The sequence below is a fragment of the Danio rerio genome, chromosome 18 (assembly GCF_052040795.2).
Source record: "Danio rerio strain M-AB ecotype USA chromosome 18, GRCz13ab, whole genome shotgun sequence".
NCBI lineage: Eukaryota > Metazoa > Chordata > Actinopteri > Cypriniformes > Danionidae > Danio > Danio rerio.
Window position 1 is genome coordinate 17,457,501 of NC_141038.1, and position 19,917 is coordinate 17,477,417.

Here is a 19,917-nt window from a genome sequence, read left to right on the forward strand (position 1 = left end):
TATATAAATGTGCCATTTAAGTAAGTAAACTACATTTTTTTAAATCAATGGAAACCAAAATATTATTTTTTTATAGAAATAATTGTCACATAACTATTATTTTTATTTTTACGATTAATTGTATTTTTATTTCATATACAAATTTAAATTTAAATAATTTTACTTGTTTTTAAAGTAGTTTTTACTTTATTTAGTATAAAGCTTGAGTGGGGCGAAGCAGTGACGCAGTAGGTAGTGCTGTCGCCTCACTTCAATAAGGTCACAGGTTCAAGCCTAGGCTAGGTCAGTTGGTGTTTCTGTGTGGAGTTTGCATGTTCTCCCTGCATTTGCCTAGGTTTCCTCCTGGTGCTCCGGTTACCCCCACAGTCTAAAGACGTGGTACTGGTGGGTAGGCTAAATTGGCCGTAGTGTATGTGTGTGAATTCAAGAGTTCACACTTAGCTGATGATTGATTATAAGCAAGTTTGGCATGCTGTCCCGGTAGAGAGCCCTGAGCTCAAAGGTTCTTGAGCCCTGGGCTCCCTCTCGTTTGAAGGGCGAGAGGGGAGCCTTGAGCTCAGGTAGATCTCGACAATTCCCCCTTGATAAAATCTCATGACTAAAAATTGAATTCTATGAAAAGATATGCTGCAGGGTGAGAGATTAACTGTAGTGAAAAATTTAGATTTAGCAATTTACTTGTTGTGCATGTTTTTGGAATGTGGAAGGAAACCGGAGGACCCGGGGAAAACCCACGCAAGCACGGGAAGAACATGCAAACTACGCACAGAAACGACCACCGGCCTGTTAAAGGACTAGAACCGTTGACGTTTTTGCTGTGAGGCGAGAGTGCTAATCACTGGGCCACTGTGCTGCCCTATGCAGGGAAAGGTGAAGAGGTAGGGGTGGAAGGGGGGATTCTTCAAATCAAAGATGACTGTAGTGAAAAAACCCTGGCTCTTTATAGTGGGTTAGGAATGGCCTGATTGGTGGATCATGCATGCTAATGCAGAACCAGCCGTGTTCAATCGTAATCACGTGCTCCTATCGAAAATAGTTTATGAATAAACTTCACTGAGTGTGTATGGATGTTTCCCAGAGATGGGTTGCAGCTGGAAGGGCATCTGCTGCGTAAAACATATGCTGGATAAGTTGGCGGTTCATTCCACTGTGGCGACCACAGATTATGAAAGGGACTAACCCGAAAAGAAAATGAATGAAGATTGAGTGTTTTTTTTGTATTAATTTACCATTTAGTTAAGTAAAAAGAATGATTAAAAACAATAAAAAGGAAATATAGCTGCAAGCAGCAATTAACGGGGGTCAAGCAGTTTAGCAGGGTAAGGTCATATAGCAGTTAGGACGCCTGTAAGTAGTTTATTCGACAACGAAATATACGATTAGAGCGTTAGAGTTTATAGATTGAGCTAACAAATGTTTGATTAAACACTCCAGAGAAGCAACTTCGATTTTTACATATTGACAAATTTTTAATGAACATTTCTAGTGACCGCTTTTATGTCAAAGTGACCAGTATAAGCAGCCCTATGATATATTGTGTAGATCGAGTCACGGCACCTTAGACAAAGACACGACGTCAAATTTCTAGTTAATCAGATAAATGGTTACTCAGATACAGTGATTTTACAATGTATAGCGCCATCATGTGACCATTGTCTACGAGTTTTATGCTATGACCTTAGACTGACCTCTTGCATATGTGTAACAAGTTTGGTGAAGATATTTTAATTCCTTCATGAGTTATAGCTATTTTAGCTCTTCTTAATAAAAATGACAAATGAGCAGTGAATAAGCTATTAGTGATCTCCTAGTGCCATCTAGTGGCCACGGTGTAATTTATTTATGTGATTACAGCCATTTAGGTGTGCATAAACATATCCCTTCTATAATTGAGCATGTTCTAACTATATAAAATAAAAACGTTGTATTTTATTAAAATAATTAAAAATCTACAGAGTAAAAAGTGTGAAAAACTTTAACTAAATTTGATCTTAAATGGATTAACTGTGTTCATGCCATGTCAGTTTGGGATTCAGAATGCATTACATAACATTACATTACATTCTTTGCTATAGAGCAGTAAAATAAACATCAAGTGGTCTGTTACTGCCATCTAGAAGCCACAGTTGTGATTTTCTTTACATGTTTTAAAACAAGGTGTTTAATTATAGAACCAGTTTTGCCTATTAGAATTATTATGGAGAGGTTAACTGGGACCAAATTAGATGTTTAATGCATAACAGTGTTTACATCAGGTCAAATTATGATTCAGAATTATCCTAAATGCAATTTCCCTGACTTTAAACTCAAAAAATGTAAAACAACGAAGGTATGCAAATGTTTTGAGCAATAAATAAGTGGTCTTGTTGTGACATCTAGTGGTTAGAAATGGTAGGTGACAGTTAAAAGTCTGTGTTTTAGTGGCTAAAATGATAGAATACTGAAAATATGTGTTTTTGAGACCTTTAAACATCCAAGATGGACAAAAAAATAACTTATAAATCATTTCAGTGATAAGTGTGTAAATGAAGCACATTTACTTCATTTTTAAGCCATTTTAGCATGTTTTCAGAACCATTTCCACTATTTTAGCGCCACCTATTGCCCAATCTCCACAAGATTTTGCATGTTTATTCACATTGATATGCCACATCTGCTCACCAATTTCTGTGATGTTTTCGGTTTTCCTTATTGGTTTACAGGCATGTAGGTTCGTGTAGACACGCCCCTTTTGTTAACGAGCCTGTTACAGCTATCTAAAATGGAAAGTTCCACTTTTTTTTGATAATTATTGATCTACTCAGTCCAGAGGTTCATACAACACTGGTTTCGTTGTGATTGAGTTAAAAACCAGGGACTAGTTCGCAAAAGTAGGTTTTGTTTATATTGATGTTTTTTTAATGAACAGTTTGAGTAACAGCAGTGGTTTTAGTCTCAAACTGTTCAGTATGAGCAGACCTATCATATGATATGTAGATTAAGTGTTTTTTTGTGAAAAAGTGTGTAAATGAAGCACATTTACTGCATTTGTAAGCGATTTAGCATTATTTAAAGACTATTTTTGCTATTATAGCACCACCTATGGTTTGTTCTTTACAAAATTTTGCATGTTTCTTCACATTGATATGGCACATGTGCTCACCAATTTCTGTGATGTTTTGAGTTTTTCTTATTGGTTTACAGGCATGTAGGTACGTGTGGACACGCCCCTTTTGTAAATTAGCCTGTTACAGCTAGCCAAAGTGAAAAGTTCAACTTTTTTTTGATAATTATTGATCTACACAGTCCAGAGATTCTAACAACACTGGTTTCGTCGCGATTGAACTAAAAACCAGGGACTAGTTCGCAAAAGTAGGTTTTTCCTATATTGATGAATATTTAACGAACGGTGTAAGAGACAGCAGTGGTTTGAGTGTCAAACTGTTTGGTATGAGCAGGCCTATCATATGATATGTATTTTGTGTGGTTGCGCAAAAGGTTGTTTGATACACAATCCATTACACACTAAAAATACGTAAAATCACCCCCTAGTGGCCGATTTCTTTCAAAATTCTTACAGACCTCTAGGGGCATGAGTCGAACATGCCCAGCGAGTTTCGTTTCGATCGCTCATCGTTAACTTTGTTAAATGGCTGCTCAATTTTAATTGGCCAATGGCGGCCATGTTTTTTGAGATATGCCAATGTCCTTATAGTATGTTATGACAACTTGGTCAAAGACACTGCATGCCAAATTTCAAGCTGATTGGACAAATGGCTGTAAGGTTAGAGTACTTTTTATGTTTTTTTAGCTTTATAGCGCCACCATGTGGCCAAAGTCTGCGGGTTTTGCAGTGTCACCTCAAATTGAGCTTGTGCATGTGTGTACCAAGTTTGGTGATGATATCTCATTTCGTTCAAAAGTTATAGCTCCAATTAGCATTTAGCTTCAATTAGCATCGAACATTGTTGTGTACCGTTTCGAGTGAGAATAAAAATGTCAACTTTTTTTTGATAATTATTGATATTCAGTGTCCAGAGAACATTTGAGAGCTGGTTTGGTTTAGATTGAGTGTAAAACCTAGGACTAGTTCGCAAAAGTAGGTTTCGGATAAATCGCGATGTAGCGGGAAAACGGTGCGTCGTAGAGCAAAAAGTTCAGCTGTGCACTTTTGTTGGGGCTAACCCAAGGATTGGAAAAATGTAAAGTTTTTGAGTCTACGACAAACGGTGAACGTATAGCGGGCAAAAATGTCCAAAAAGTGGGTTTTTGGCACCATAGCGCCACCTATGGTCCGATTTGGCTGATCTTTGGTGAGAATGTAGTGTACCGGGGTACTACGATCTGGCCAAGTTTCAGCTCTCTCGGCCTTACGGTTTGGTCTGGGCAATAGTGACTTCGGCAGAATAATAATAATAATAATAATAATAATAATAATAATAATAAATATAGCTGCAAGCAGCAATTAACGGGGGTCAAGCAGTTTAGCAGGGTAAGGTCATATAGCAGTTAGGACGCCTGTAAGTAGTTTATTCGACAACGAAATATACGATTAGAGTGTTAAAGTTTATAGATTGAGCTAACAAATGTTTGATTAAACACTCCAGAGAAGCAACTTCGATTTTTACATATTGACAAATTTTTAATGAACATTTCGAGTGACCGCTTTTATGTCAAAGCGTTCAGTATAAGCAGCCCTAAGATATAATGTGTAGATCGAGTCATGGCACCTTAGACAAAGACACGGCATGTCAAATTCTAGTTAATCAGATAAATGGTTACTCGGATACAGTGATTTTACAATGTATAGCGCCATCATGTGGCCATTGTCTACGAGTTTTATGCTATGAGCTTAGACTGAAATATTCTAAGCATATGTGTAACAAGTTTGGTGAAGATATTTTAATTCCTTCATGAGTTATGGCTATTTTAGGTCTTCTTAATAAAAATGACAAAAGAGCAGTGAATAAGCTATTAGTGATCTCCTAGTGCCATCTAGTGGCCACAGTGTAATTTATTAATGTGATTACAGCCATTTAGGTGTGCATAAACATATCCCTTCTATAATTGAGCATGTTCTAACTATATAAAATAAAAATTTTGTATTTTATTAAAATAATTAAAAATCTACAGAGTAAAAAGTGTGACAAGCTTTGACTAAATTTGATCTTTAAATGGATTAACTGTGTTCATGCCATGTCAGTTTGGGATTCAGAATGCATTACATAACATTACATTACATTCTTTGCTATAGAGCAGTAAAATAAACAATAAGTGGTCTGTTACTGCCATCTAGAAGCCACAGTTGTGATTTTCTTTACATATGTTTTAAAACAATGTGTTTAATCATAGAACCAGTTTTACCTATTAGAATTATTATGAAGAGGTTAACTGGGACCAAATTAGATGTTTAATGCATAACAGTGTTTACATCAGGTCAAATTATGATTCAGAATGATCCTAAATGCAATTTCCCTGACTTTAAACTCAAAAAATGTAAAACAACAAAGGTATGCAAATGTTTTGAGCAATAAATAAGTGGTCTTGTTGTGACATCTAGTGGTTAGAAATGGTAGGTGACAGTTAAAATTCTGTGTTATAGTGGCTAAAATGATAGAATACTGAAAATATTTGTTTTTAAGACATTTAAACATCCAAGATGGGCAAAAAAACAACAACTTGTAAATCATTTCAGTGATAGGTGTGTAAATGAAGCACATTTACTGCATTTTTAAGCAATTTTATGATGTTTTTAGAACCATTTCTACTATTATAGCGCCACCTATTGCCCGATCACCACAAAATTTTGCATGTTTATTTGCATTGATATGCCACATGTGCTCATCAATTTCTGTGATGTTTTGGGTTTTTCTTATTGTTTAACAGGCATGTAGATTCGTGTAGACACGCCCCTTTTGTAAATGAGCCTGTTACAGCTATCTAAAATGGAAAGTTCAACTTTTTTTTGATAATTATTGATCTACTCAGTCCAGAGGTTCATACAACACTGGTTTCGTTGCGATCGAGTTAAAAACCAGAGACTAGTTCGCAAAAGTAGGTTTTGTTTATATTGATGTTTTTTTAATGAACGGTGTGAGTGACAGCAGTGGTTTTAGTGTCAAACTATTCGGTATGAGCAAGCCTATCATATGATATGTAGATTAAGTGTATTTGTGAAATAGTGTTTAAATGAAGCACATTTACTTTATTTTTAAGCCATTTGGCATGTTTTTAAGGCTATTTTTGCTATTATAGCGCCACCTATGGTTTGATCTTCACAAAATTTTGCAAGTTTCTTCTCATTGATATGGCACATGTGCTCACCAATTTCTGTGATGTTGTGAGTTTTCCTTATTGGTTTAGAGGCATGTAGGTTCGTGTGGACACGCCCCTTTTGTAAATTAGCCTGTTACAGCTAGCCAAAGTGAAAAGTTCAACTTTTTTTTGATAATTATTGATCTACACAGTCCAGAGATTCTAACAACACTGGTTTCGTTGCGATTGAATGAAAAACCAGGGACTAGTTCGCAAAAGTAGGTTTTTCATATGTTGATGAATATTTAATAAACGGTGCGAGTGACAGCAGTGGTTTTAGTGTCAAACTGTTCGGTAGGAGCAGGCCTATCATATGATATGTATTTTCTGTGGTTTTGCAAAAGGTTGTGTGATACACAACACATTACACCTTAAAATTGTGTAAAATCGCCCCCTAGTGGCCGATTTCTTTCAAAATTCTTACAGACCTCTAGGTCCATAAGTCGAACATACCCAGCGAGTTTCGTTCTGATCGCTGATCGTTAACCTTGTTAAATGGTTGCACAATTTTAATTGGCTAATGGCGGCCATGTTTTTTGAGATGTGCCATTGTCCTTATAATATGTCATGGCAAACTGGTCAAAGACATTGCATGCCAAATTTCAAGCTGATCGGACTAACGGTTGTAAGGTTAGGGTCATTTTATGGTTTTTAAGCTTTATAGCGCCACCATGTGGCCAAAGTCCGTTGTTTTTGCACTGTCACCTCAAATTGAGCTTATACATGTGGGTACCAAGTTTGGTGATGATATCTCATTCCGTTCAAAAGTTATAACTCCAATTAGCATTTAGCTTCAATTAGCATCGAACATTGTTGTGTACTGTTTCGAGTGAGAATAAAAATTTCAACTTTTTTTTGATAATTATTGATATTCAGTGTCCAGAGAACATTTGAGAGGTTGTTTGGTTCAGATTGAGTGAAAAACCTAGGACTAGTTCGCAAAAGTAGGTTTCGGACAAGTCGCGATGTAGCGGAAAAACGGTGCGTCGTAGAGCAAAAATTTCTGCTATACACTTTTGTTCAGGTTAAGCCAAGGATTCAAAAAATGTAAAGTTTTTGAGTCTACGACAAACGGTGAACGAATAGCGGCTAAAAATGTCCAAAAAGTGTTTTTTTGGCGCCATAGCGCCACCTATGGTCTGATTTGGCTGATCTTTGGCCAGAACGTAGTGTACCGGGGTACTACAATCTGGCCAAGTTTCAGCTCTCTCGGCCTTACGGTTTGGTCTGGGCAATAGTGACTTCGGCAGAATAATAATAATAATAATAATAATAAAAATCTTAACAAAAACAATAGGGTTTCAGCGCTTCGCGCTTGACCCCCTAAAAATCTTAACAAAAACAATAGGGTTTCAGCGCTTCGCGCTTGACCCCCTAAATATTCAATTGTTTATTAGTTATCCTTGCGTAACTGTATTATTTTTATTAATTGTAATTTTATATTTAATTTTAATTTATTATAATCTGGTTAGATTTAAATTATTTGGCTATTTAATTGCTTAGTTATTGTTGTAATTCTTTTTTAATGAAACATCATGTCAGACTCTCTGCCATCATTGACATTTCATTAGTACCTGTTACTATAATGACATTCATCATTAATGACCATTGCATTAAGTGCTTTACCTTCTCGAACGTTTTCATACAAACAACATTCAAGTCACTTCTAATACTAATAAGCAGCACAAGCCGAGAGTCACACCTGTTGATAAACACATTCGCCAATCTCAAACCCCAACCTTATTAATGCAGACTTTCAATCTGAAAAACAACACTGAAAACAGCTTCAGCAAACCCCAGACAGATGTAGAAAAGCGAGAGAACGAGGCAGACAGGAAAGAAAAGAAAGAACATTGGGCCAAAAGACAAAGAGTGGATCAGTAGCTCCTCTCCCGTGCCTTCCTCGTGATCTCTCAGCAAGACGCCACCAGGTGTTACATAACTCTCTCTCTCTTTCTCTTTCACACGTTCAGCTTCTCTCCCACTGGGAAACAGATTTTCTGGGCTCCCGTCTGCTCTCTACCTTCATCACTTGCTCTCTCTCTCCCTCTGCTTCCCAGAGTATTCGCTACACTTCTGCCATAATTACAGCAATTACTACAGCTTATACTAGTTACGTAAAACTTCTCCCATGTGAGTGTGTGTTTATTCCGCACAGTTGCAAAAAAAAAAACAAAAAAAAAAAAACCTTGATGTGTGATGAGAATCAAAATGAACAGGAAATTAGGGGAAACACTTTAGCTGTCATTCACTAATGCAGTGGCTCCCAAAGTGAGGGTCACGGGACGATGACAGAGGGTTGCTTGGTGATTTCAAAAGTCAAATAAATGTTTACTTTTTTTAATTTTAACTATTATAATTACCATATTTTAGCCAGAACCCACACAAGATAAAAATAGTCGTTTTTAATTGTAAAAAAACAACAACATGCAAATGAAAAGCCACCAGCCTTTAATTTTTTGTTCATAGGATTGATGTGTTTACTTTAGATCAGGGTTTTTCAAAGTCTAAGACAGTGGGTCTCCCTTTTGACACAACTTATCTATTGGCGCCCCCCTCCTCCCAAACACGCACGCACGCACACACACAGACACACACACACACACACACACACACATATATATATATATATATATATATATATTTATATATATATATATATATATATATATATATATATATATATATATAAAGACACAGACAGATGTCAAACTGTTAACTCACTTTTATCATTATTTGCATTAAAGTGCAATTATTTACCGAGTAATAACAAGTATTTTAATATTACGTTTTTAAAACTAGGATGATGGTTCAATATGAATAGAACAGATCCAGGAACTGTCCATCCCAGTCAAAACAGTCGAAGTTTAGCGGGTCTTATACTGATCATCATATCGTCGTCTTTTGGGTTTAAGCACTGAACTTGAAGGCTTTGAATCGGGGGGTCTCAGAAACCGATCCATTGTATTAGCAGGCATATACCTGTATTGGCGGGCTTGCCAAACAGAAACGAATTCACAGCTATGGCCTTTTGAGTAAAAAAGGTTTTCTTATTTTTAACGTATTATTTTTTAGCTTTGTTTAATTAAAACGTTTAAATATAATAAAAAATACATATAATAATTAAACTTAATAGTTATATTTTTATTATATAATATTTTTTCCCGCGCCTCCCCTGACATGCTCTGGCGCCCCCCAGGGGAGGCGCGCCTCACACTTTGAAAACCCCTGCTTTAGATTAACCACTCAGCACTAGCAACAGCTAAAGCGGATTGATTTGATAGCGCCAAGTTCAACTTTCTGACATCTTTATGGCAATCAAATACATTAACAATAATACAAATGAATATTGAGATGATCTCTGATTAGCAATTATCTCCAAAATTAAACCAAGAATAGACTCCACCAGTCTCTTTAGCTGAGGTCAATATTAAATTAAACAAATCAATAAATGACTATAAAATTGACTGTTTTTTGTGTTGTCAATATGCTCGTGTTTGTATAGGCCTGTTGTGGTATAAGCAACGTTTGCATATTTATAACCACCTATAAGAATAATTTGGGGCTTGCGAGTCACTGGCATTGTTATTTTAGGGGTCACGGACTGAAAAGTTTGGGAACCCCTGAACTAATGGACCATTATTTGAATGTATTTCCTAACACGAACACAATTGCTAATATATTTCTTATGGTATTATTTATCCTTGTTAATGTCATGTGTGTTATCTAATGTTGACAAGCACGACTTTGGATATGAATAATGCATTAGTAAATGTTGAACTGTGATTAACTGATGCTTTACCAGATTATTCCTACTTAGTTAATGCTAGTAAACACATTAACTACCAAAGCAAGAATTCCTTTTTTTATGCACAAAAATTGAAAAAAAATTAATAATTAATAGCAAACTAAAAACTAAGATTAAATATTAAGTTTTGTTTTTTAGTATTAAAAAAGACTGTTGAGTGCATGTTAAGCTATCTTATTATGCTTAGATTTGCACTTTTTTATGAGGTTAAAGAATTTAGCTTCCTTGGTTTGTAAAATGAAATGAAGTGTTAAAGTTTTCAGCTTTTAAATCCACAAATGAAAGTAGGATTACAGTAGGACTGCAGTGACTCAGAAGGCCGGTAGCCAGTCTGGTGAAAGGGATGGTTCTTTTTTCTCAAAAAGTGGATCTTTTTGCAGCTATTCACTTTATTTAACATTAAATTTTGAGGTTTAAATACTGCATTTAATGACATTTTGCACTATCTTGAGCTGGATTCATTTGTCAGATTGTCATCATAACCACCCTTTTTGATGTACACTTTTTTTTTCCTATTGAATTTTTAAAAAAATATTTCTTTACTCAAAATCTTTAGGAAAAATACGTCATCGTTAGAAAAAAAATGTGATATAGTTTTAAGTTAACAACTGTAGCCTGTCCTCATTTATTAGGCAAACTGAGCAGCTCATTCAACTTTCCTGTCAAAATTTGAATATTGAACAATTAAAACAATCATAATGTAGAGCTTGATGATTTTTTCCAGCCTCTTTTGTAAAAAAAGTACATTTGAAAATGAATTTATAACAACACTAGCCAAATTATTACTATAATTAACTTTATTATGGCCCACTTTTGGTGCTTCACTCTTTTTTTATTGGTCATGTTTTTCTTTCAAGAGTAAGGTCCAAGATTTACAATAAAAGTTCCTTGTAAAAATACAGAATAGGTCACTGAAAGATGACTTCACTTATGTCAGATTCTGCTTGGTCTTAAAGCCTTAGATGTTTTTATTTTTTAAATTTAATTTATTCATTTATTTATTTATTGGTGGGTTATTTTTATAATTTATGATGGCTTAGCAATCAAAATAAGATAAAAGAGCTAATGTAAGGGACAAATTCTAGACCGTTGTTAGTGGGTGTGGGTCTTTTGTACTGTTTGGGTTTGTAGTTATAAAATCTTATAAAAGATTTTTTTATTATAAGATGGTGTCATTTACATTTGGTTCACTGATCACTTAAAGGGATGACTTAAAATCAGTTATAATTTATGCACCCTTCACTAGTAACAGACTGGTTTGAGTTTTTCTTCTGCTGCACACAAGAGAAAATATTTTGAAAAATGTTGAAAACCTGTTACTGTTGACTGCTGTCGTGCTTTCTTTTCCTACCGTGGAGGTCAAAGGTTACAGCATTCAAACATTTTTACAAATGTCTTCTTCTTTGTTAATCAGAAAAAAAATCACTTTTGTATCATTAATTATGTTTATGAATAATATACAGGGTCTTTTAAAAGTATGTGCATTTAAACAACAGGAAATACAGCTGAAATATGAATTATATAGTTTTCAACTTTAAAATATCATTTGATTAAATGAGAATTTGTAAATTATACTCTGATGGCAGGGCTAAATTTTCAGTGTAGTGTTTTCATAAAAAAATGATAGTAAACAATACAGTAATGTTACAGAAATTAATGTTATATATTTACATATTTCATTTAGTTTTATTCTATTAAATATTTATATTGATATTATTTATTTTGTATTTTGCAATTTTATTTATTTATTAGTTTGAATTCTTATGTTTTTGTAAATAAATTTTCTTACATTTATTTTTAATCCCTCTTTTGTGTCTGTTCAGGGCAATGCACTGAGGAAGAGTCTCCTTGCTCACTACTTCGGGAACCACACCAAAGCCCTGGAGTACAGCAGCAGCAACAGCTCATCATCTGGAGGTGCGACTCGCAGAACTCCATCAGCTCCCAATACTGTAGATACAAGCAGACACATAACATCTGCCCCTCTCTGGCTTCTATCTGTATGTGTGTATAGGTGGCTCTCCAGGACAGGACTCTGATAAACCAGGCACAAGCTTAGCAGATATCCAGTGTGTGCTGGACAATGTTGGAGCTTCCGAGCTGGTCGTCGACCTCATAGTCAGCACTAAAAATGACCGGATCTTTGAGGAGAGCATTTTACTGGGCATCGCACTGCTGAGAGGAGGGAATACACAAATTCAGGTACATACGTGTGCTGCTAAACAGGTCATGAGATGTTGAAGCAAAACAGCCTTGATTTTGGTTTTTGATACACAGTTGAAGAAAAAATGATCTCTTCTGGTAAATGTTTTAATTATTTTATTGAAATCTTTTCACATTTTAGTGCATCAAACATGACTTTTGAAATATTTGAAAAACTTAAATTAAATTTCACAGGTGGTATTATGGGGATTTACACCTACCTAACTTTAAATAGTAACAGTTCTTGACTCCAGTAAGCTACAAACACAAATTATGTTGTATTGGAAGGAAGATACTTTGATCTTTACTGTGGTAAAAGGGGAAGTTGCATGTTAAAAATATAAAAAGTTATACATTATGAATTCATGAGAAAAAAAATGGTATTCTGTTCAATATTTGTTTTTCCATATACAAACATAGGAAAACATGAATGTAATGTCCTATAAAAAAAATGACTTGAAAGCCAAGTGTCTCATGAGTTTGTATTTCAAATTTGATGAAGATAGCATGCAAAATGAGATTTCTGTAAAAAGTTTTCCGAGACTATATCGGTGTCCTTCTTTCCCTCACCGTCAGAGGCACTTTCTCAAAAATGACCATCCCAAACTAAAACATTAACAGTTGCTGAATATTTGTTTCTACATTTACAGTTCATGTTTTTGGAAAGAAGACACTTTGCGCTTTATTATCCTTCATCTAGAGTTTATAATGCTCAAAATGAAAAACGTTATAGTTGCCTAAGTAATGTAAAAACACTTTAATGTTCTCCTTTTTATAAACCAGTCATGCCCAAACTTGGGTTCATGAGCCAAAGTTGGCCCTTTGAATCTTTTGATTTGGCCCACCAGAGGGAAAATGATTGGGAAGGTTGGGGAATGCCTTTAAAAGAGATTTTAATTTCTATTTTAATATAACCTGTTGTTTGTTTGTTTGTTTGTTTGTTTGTTTGTTTCATTGTTGAGCTACAAAAAAGCAAACTGAAATTAAATCTTCTTCTCCTTCTTCTTTGGCCCTAGTCCCGTATGGTTGCGGGGTCAGCTCTTTGGAGCAAGTTCTCTATTTAGATTTGGCCATATGATAACAACTTTTTTACACATTCCATCCGGCCTGTGGTCTGAGCCTGTCACCCCATACACTCATACACTTATACACTACGGACAATTTAGCCTACCCAATTCACCTGCAGCATGTCTTTGGACTGTGGGGGAAACCGGAGCACCCGGAGGAAACCCACGTGAACGCAGGGAAAACATGCAAACTCCTCACAGAAATGCCAACTGAGCCGAGGTTCGAAACAGCAAACCAACAAATTCTTGCTGTGAGGCGACAGCACTACCTACTGCGTCACTGCTTCCCCCCAAACTGAAACTAAATGTTTTAATTTAATGTGGTAAATGAAACATAGTGTCACTTAACGAATAGAGGACAAAGCAGAAGACATCAGTGTGCAAATTAAGGCAAAGACAGGTTCAGCAGGACTAGTGTATTTGGCCTTGGACTCCATTGTTTTATAAATAGATTTTTTTAATGGTTTTATTGTAATAGCATATTAAAATAACATACATTTTCAAACAATATGAATACATGATTAAGTAGTTGAATTAATTATTTCAGTTTAGTTTTAAATATTATAAAATAAATCACGCATATTTACCTTCTGCCCACTGCTCTCAGTCAAGCTTGGATTTTGGCCCTTCGTAAGAAAACGTTCGGGCACCTCTGTTATATAAAGTATCTATGTAATCAATGTGTAAAAATGACTTGTTTGATAATAAGGTGACTTGTGACATCACAGTGGTTAGTTTACATATGTATAGGCTCTGTCCATTATTATTTGTTCAATTGAAACTTGCGAACACTTGATGTACAGGTGACATCAGAATTATTAGCCCCCCCCTGTTTATTTTTTCCCCAATTTCTGTTTAATAAAGAGCAGATTTTTTCAACACATTTCTAAACATAATAGTTTTAATAACTTATTTCTAATAATTGATTTATTTTATCTTTGCCATGATGACAGTAAATACTATTTGACTAGATATTTTTCAAGACACTTCTATACAGCTTAAAGTGACATTTAAAGGCTTAACTAGGTTAATTGGGTTAACTAGGAAGGTTAGGGTAATTAGGCAAGTTATTGTATAAAGATGGTTTGTTCTGTAGACTATCAATGAAATAAATAGCTTAAGGGGGCTAATAATTTTTACCTTAAAATGTTTTTTTTTTATTTAAACCTGCTTTTATTTTAGCCGAAACAAAACAAATAAGACTTTCTCCAGAAGAAAAAAAACATTATTAGACATATACCGTGAAAATTTCCTTGCTCTCTTAAACATCATCTGGGAAATATTTAAAAAAGAACAAATAATTCAAAGGGGAGCTAATAATTCTGACTTCTACTGTAAGTGTTGCACCGCGTCATGTCAATCAAATTGACGTAAATAAAATCACTAGAGCTGTGGCAAGTATAGTTCAAGACTTTTGTTTTGTAAGTGAGGCAAAGTGTCATAGTGTAATGGTCTTAAAGAAAATATGAATGGAATATTTAAGTTAATGATATTGTCAAAATGTTGTCAAATTGTGAATGTTGTCAAAAGACTTACCGCAATTTACTTGTCAATAGTTTGTTTGCTACACAAAGTCAATCAAAACGCTGCTGTCTTATGCCGAGTTCAGACTGCATGATTTTCAAAGTAGTCGTGTCACAGATGTTTTCACACTGCATGACTATCTGGGCTAGCGTTTCGTCGCTGCTTTGTTTACACTGCAAGATGGTTCGGCGACATGGACATTCACATTGCATGACTTTACTATAGGGAGAATCGCCGACAACTTCGTCCAAACTACGTCTCGCAGCCAAAAACATGTAGTATATATTTTGTTATTAACTACATAATGAGAAAGAAGCCTTTAATGGGGTAGAACATGTACATGTTTGCTCACCTGGGTTTAAAGGGAATTAGCCATTTCTCCTCAACGTTGATAATAAACTAATTTCTTTCTGTATGAAACGTCAAACAGACACGGTTGCTCCTGAGTCCTGTCAAACCTCCACTAGTTTTCCCTCCATTTCGTGGGTCCAAATAAACCGAAAAAGAGCGCTTTTAACTTCTCCCCAGCCTCCTGCTGGCCTGCAGCAGGTAAACACACGCACACACAAGTGAAAGCTGCTCTCTCATTGGCTGTAGGCGATCGTCGATGTTATTTTCAGTCAAAACTCATTTCACACGGCATGATTTGAATCGCCTACAGCTCCAGATATTTAGCACGCCAAATATCTCACAGGCATCAGCGACTCATCTGCGAATCTCTCAGATCGCGTCTTTGATCGTTCATACTGTGTGATTGTCACTCACGTGCACGAGCAGCGATTTGCCTGTGATTTCAGGCATTTGTCGGCGATTTCTCAAAACCTGTCGGCGAGCCAAAATCGGGGCTAAAATCACGCAGTCTGAACTAGGCATTACTGACAAGCCTTACATGACCCAACTCTTAAAATCAAGTCTTTTAGCCAGGAAGGTCCAAATGAAGGTTGAAAATAATTGTTTTTCTGTTTAAATGTTTGTTTGTTTTTAGTGTAAACTTTACTTGCATTATAAGCAAACTTCAAGAAACAACATTTAAAAAAATCCATGTCATGACCTTTTTAACTAATTTATAACTGGCCATCTCGAAAACCTAGGTAAAGTTTTTTCTTATGCGTGTCTGTGCAGAACTCATTTCACAATCAGCTGCACAAGCAGAAGAAGTCGGAGAAGTTCTTCAGGGTCTTCTATGAGCGCATGGAGCAGGCCCAGAAGGAGATCCGCTCCAGCGTCTCTGTCAACATGTTTGAGCTCAGCTGCAGGAAGAGGGAGGAGGAGAGCGAGGGCTCCGGGATCAGACATAAGAAAGGTACACTGAAGCTTTCACTAGAAATATGAGGAAAATAGATTTCAACAGGGTTTTGCATTGTGAAAACTGACAAATCGTATCCAGGTAATGTACAGGTATATGGCAAAACTATTTCTTAGTAAAAATGTTTTCTACTGAAACTGTGTAGTTTTTAAAAGAAGATGAGCGGCAAATCCGGATTAAACCATTTCCAGATTCGAAAAGCTCTCGAGTAAATAATGTTTCTTACAAACGTATTTGTGTCGCATGATAGCAGACCACTGTAATCCACACGTGAGTCCAGCTGCACTCTCATAGCGGGGAATGCAACACTCTCATAGCGGGGAATGCAAATTATAAATGCAACACTGACGACCCATGTGTCCGAACAATACTTTTTCTTCCACTTGTTTTAATTACGGTTGGCAACACAACATGGCTTCTCTCTGCTTTCTGAACACTGTAACAGGTAAACAGGTCTTCGAAGCTATCATGCATATTAATGAAGTTGCACCTTATGCACAATAGAACGAGCTGATTGGTTTGAACCATGTCTATCCCTTGAATTATTGATGAAAGACATCACGTTGTACCTGCTAGTACAGACAGCCAGTCTGCACGCTGGAATTCACACAAGGATGTGTGCCGTCTAATCTAATTTCTTTTCAAATCGGAAGCACGAATTTGCTTGAAATAACGTATAAACAACAAATTTTCACTTCCTTGTAAAATATTTATTCATTCATTTTCTTGTCAACTTAGTCCCTTTATTAATATAGGGTTGCCACAGCGGAATGAACCGACAACTTATCCAGCAAGTTTTTACGCAGCGGATGCCCTTCCAGCTGCAACCCATCTCTAGGAAACACACACATTCACACACACACACTCATACACTAGGGACAATTTAGTCTACCCAATTCACCTGTACCACATGTCTTTGGACTGTGGGGGAAACCGGAGCACCCGGAGGAAACCCACGCGAAGGCAGGGAGAACATGCAAACTCCACACAGAAATGCCAACTGAGCCGAGGTTAGAACCAGCGACCTTCTTGCTGTGAGGCGACAGCACTACCTATTGTGCCACTGCCTCGCCCTCCTTGTAAAATATGTGTGTCCTAATAGTGTTTTTAGCAGCGTGGGACATATATATGGCTTTCAACATCTCCAAAAATGTGTTTTGGTGTTTCTTGTCCTTTTAAGATTTTGCTTTCAAACATTGCTTTCCATAAAGTAAAAGTAAAATAACTTAAAAGTAAATTCTTTTCTAACTCTTGCAATATGTCTCCAACAAAGGAAGGCCCCAAAAGACCACAAAGCAGGTGTGATGTCTTCAAGCCTAAAAATAAACCTTTAGAAATCACTTCAGTCTCTCACTGAAAATAGTCGTGTCCTAATTGCAATGTTCTGCTTTATCATGCTTAAACCTAAAAACAAATCGGCATAGACTCTCTAAATGACACGCTTCGTCTGAAATAGAATATGTCTCGTGAATGGCCTGTTTATCACAAACCAGTGTGCCTTAATACATAGCTTTTCATGTGAATGCGGTTCAGGCCTGAAGCAGTGTAAATGAAGGGACAGTCAGACATATGAATACTATCTGTCCCTATTTCAACTGCTGCGATCTATATTCTCAGTCACATGAGGTCATGTGAGCAGCGTCTAGCACTTTATCAAAGGCCTGCTGTTAAGAAGCAGTGTTTTATTTAACACGTCTCATCGAGAAGGAAAGGAGTCCAAGTCCAGATTGTGTCAGGCGCTGTACTGTATGAGACAGAATCATTTAATGGAGAAATATTTTTGGTTACTTTCTGGTTGGGTTTTAAATAAAAAGCTTTAAATGTGGTGAAAATATTGATTTCTCTCAATAGCAATAGCTAAACATTTACCACAAATTATTTTGGATAGATCAATGTGTCATCATGCCGAGTCGAAGTGAGAAAAAAACAGTTTGATGATTACATTTTTTTAATTTATTAAATATTGGTGGGGTAAAAAAAAAATTATAAAAAAAATAAATAAATATTATATATATGTATCAGAATTATTAGTCCCCCTTTGATTTTGATTTTCTTTTTTAAATATTCCCGAAATAATGTTGAACAGAGCAAGGAAATTTTTTTACAGTATATCTGATAATATTTTTTCTTCTGGCGAAAGCCTTATTATTTTATTTAGGCTAAAACAAAAGCAGTTTTTAATTTTTTTAAAGCCATTTTATGGACAAAATTATTAATTATTACTTTAAGCTATATATATCATGATGATAAAAATATCTGGTTTAATATAATTTACTGTCATCATGGCAAGGATAAAATAAAAACAGTTATTATAGAAAAGTTAATAAAACTATTATGTTAAAAATGTGTTGAAAACTTGCTCTCTGTTAAACAGAAATTGGGGAAAAATAAACAGGAGGGCTAATAATTCTGACTTTAACTGTATATTATTACTGAGAAATATGCTTGACTAACTTATTGAACATCTCACCAAATATTCATAACATTAATTAGTTTTTTGTAGTTGTCGGGGGTAATTTGTATTCAGCTTTAATCAAGTGCCAAACTGATTCGTTCAAAATACAGATTCATTCGGGAACAAACTGGATTTGCTCCTGAATGAATCAGTTTCATATTAGATTCAATTGCTGTTTTTCTGATTTGTTCAACTTTTCTGATTTTTAAATACATCTCTAAAAGAAAAAATAATATTTAGGCCCAATGCCACTTCTACGCCTTAGCCCTTACCCCTACCCCTCGCTTTGCGCATTCATGTGAAGGTGTAGGGATGTCCCAGTTGTCTTTAGATTGATGGCGTAGGGCTAAGGGGAATGGTTTGATAGCCCTTGAAACTGAGATTTTTCAGAACCACACTCAAAATCAAGAGGTATGAAAATTACCCAGAATACACCATCTACAACGCTAGCATGGCTATACAAGGAAGTCAGGAGATGCATAAATTCTTTTTTTTTTGTCATTATTGCAAATTTTTGCAACAAACAAGGACATGTTTTAAAACATTCATAATAGCATTCATGTTTTACCGTCATGCTTTTCATTCAATTTTTCTGTATATAATTCATTATCACTCTTGTATAGTAGTCCCACAACATACGTTCACATCTGACACTCAATGACACTCGATTACTCTGTCAGAAAAGTCAAGTGGCTGGGAATGACCTTTTTACCATGTCTGGTATAATGTTAATCTTGATAGTGTTTGTATGTTTATATAGTTGAATAAGCCCACAGTACAGTTATGAGCTTATTGCCACATTAAATGGTTATGATAACATGATATCGTCTTCAGTGATTTCCTGAAGATAAATACACAAAAATTAAAGAACTGAAATGACTACAGCAGTCACCATCATCAGTCTCGTATGAAGCAAGAGATTGATGGATGATGTGTGTGAATGTTGTAGTGGTGTCCCATTTCTTAGGGGTAAATTTTGAAGCCCTTCCCCTTCACACTCTGGCTGTTTCTCAATTCCAAGAACGCAGAGAACAGACTTGTGTAGTTGTGGAGACCGGTCTTGTCAGGTCACCTACGAATGAACTCGGGAGACCGTGAGAACAGTTCTTCACTGGTTCTTCTTGATGGTCGCATGGCACTTACGCATTTTTAATGTAAAATTATAAAAAAAAAAATGCTGTATGAATTACAGCATTCATACAATATTTTTAGTTTTTTTCCTCTTTTCACTATACGTAACATGCACAAGAGCCTTACAAAT

At 35.7% G+C, this 19,917-nt stretch overlaps 1 protein-coding gene across 2 annotated transcripts in view; it reads left to right on the forward strand.

Annotated features, from left to right (window-relative positions):
• Positions 1–19,917, forward strand: part of itpr2 (inositol 1,4,5-trisphosphate receptor, type 2) — a 167,294-nt gene that overhangs the window by 92,703 nt on the left and 54,674 nt on the right. For both annotated transcript variants that reach the window (XR_015514832.1, XM_087293047.1), the window contains exons 38-40: positions 11,926–12,019; positions 12,117–12,304; positions 16,018–16,198. Coding sequence is in view for 1 of the 2 variants with exons in the window: in XM_087293047.1 (XP_087149173.1) it covers positions 11,926–12,019; positions 12,117–12,304; positions 16,018–16,198 (463 nt within the window). In the remaining variant the exon portion in view is untranslated. The remainder of the gene's footprint in view (positions 1–11,925; positions 12,020–12,116; positions 12,305–16,017; positions 16,199–19,917) is intronic.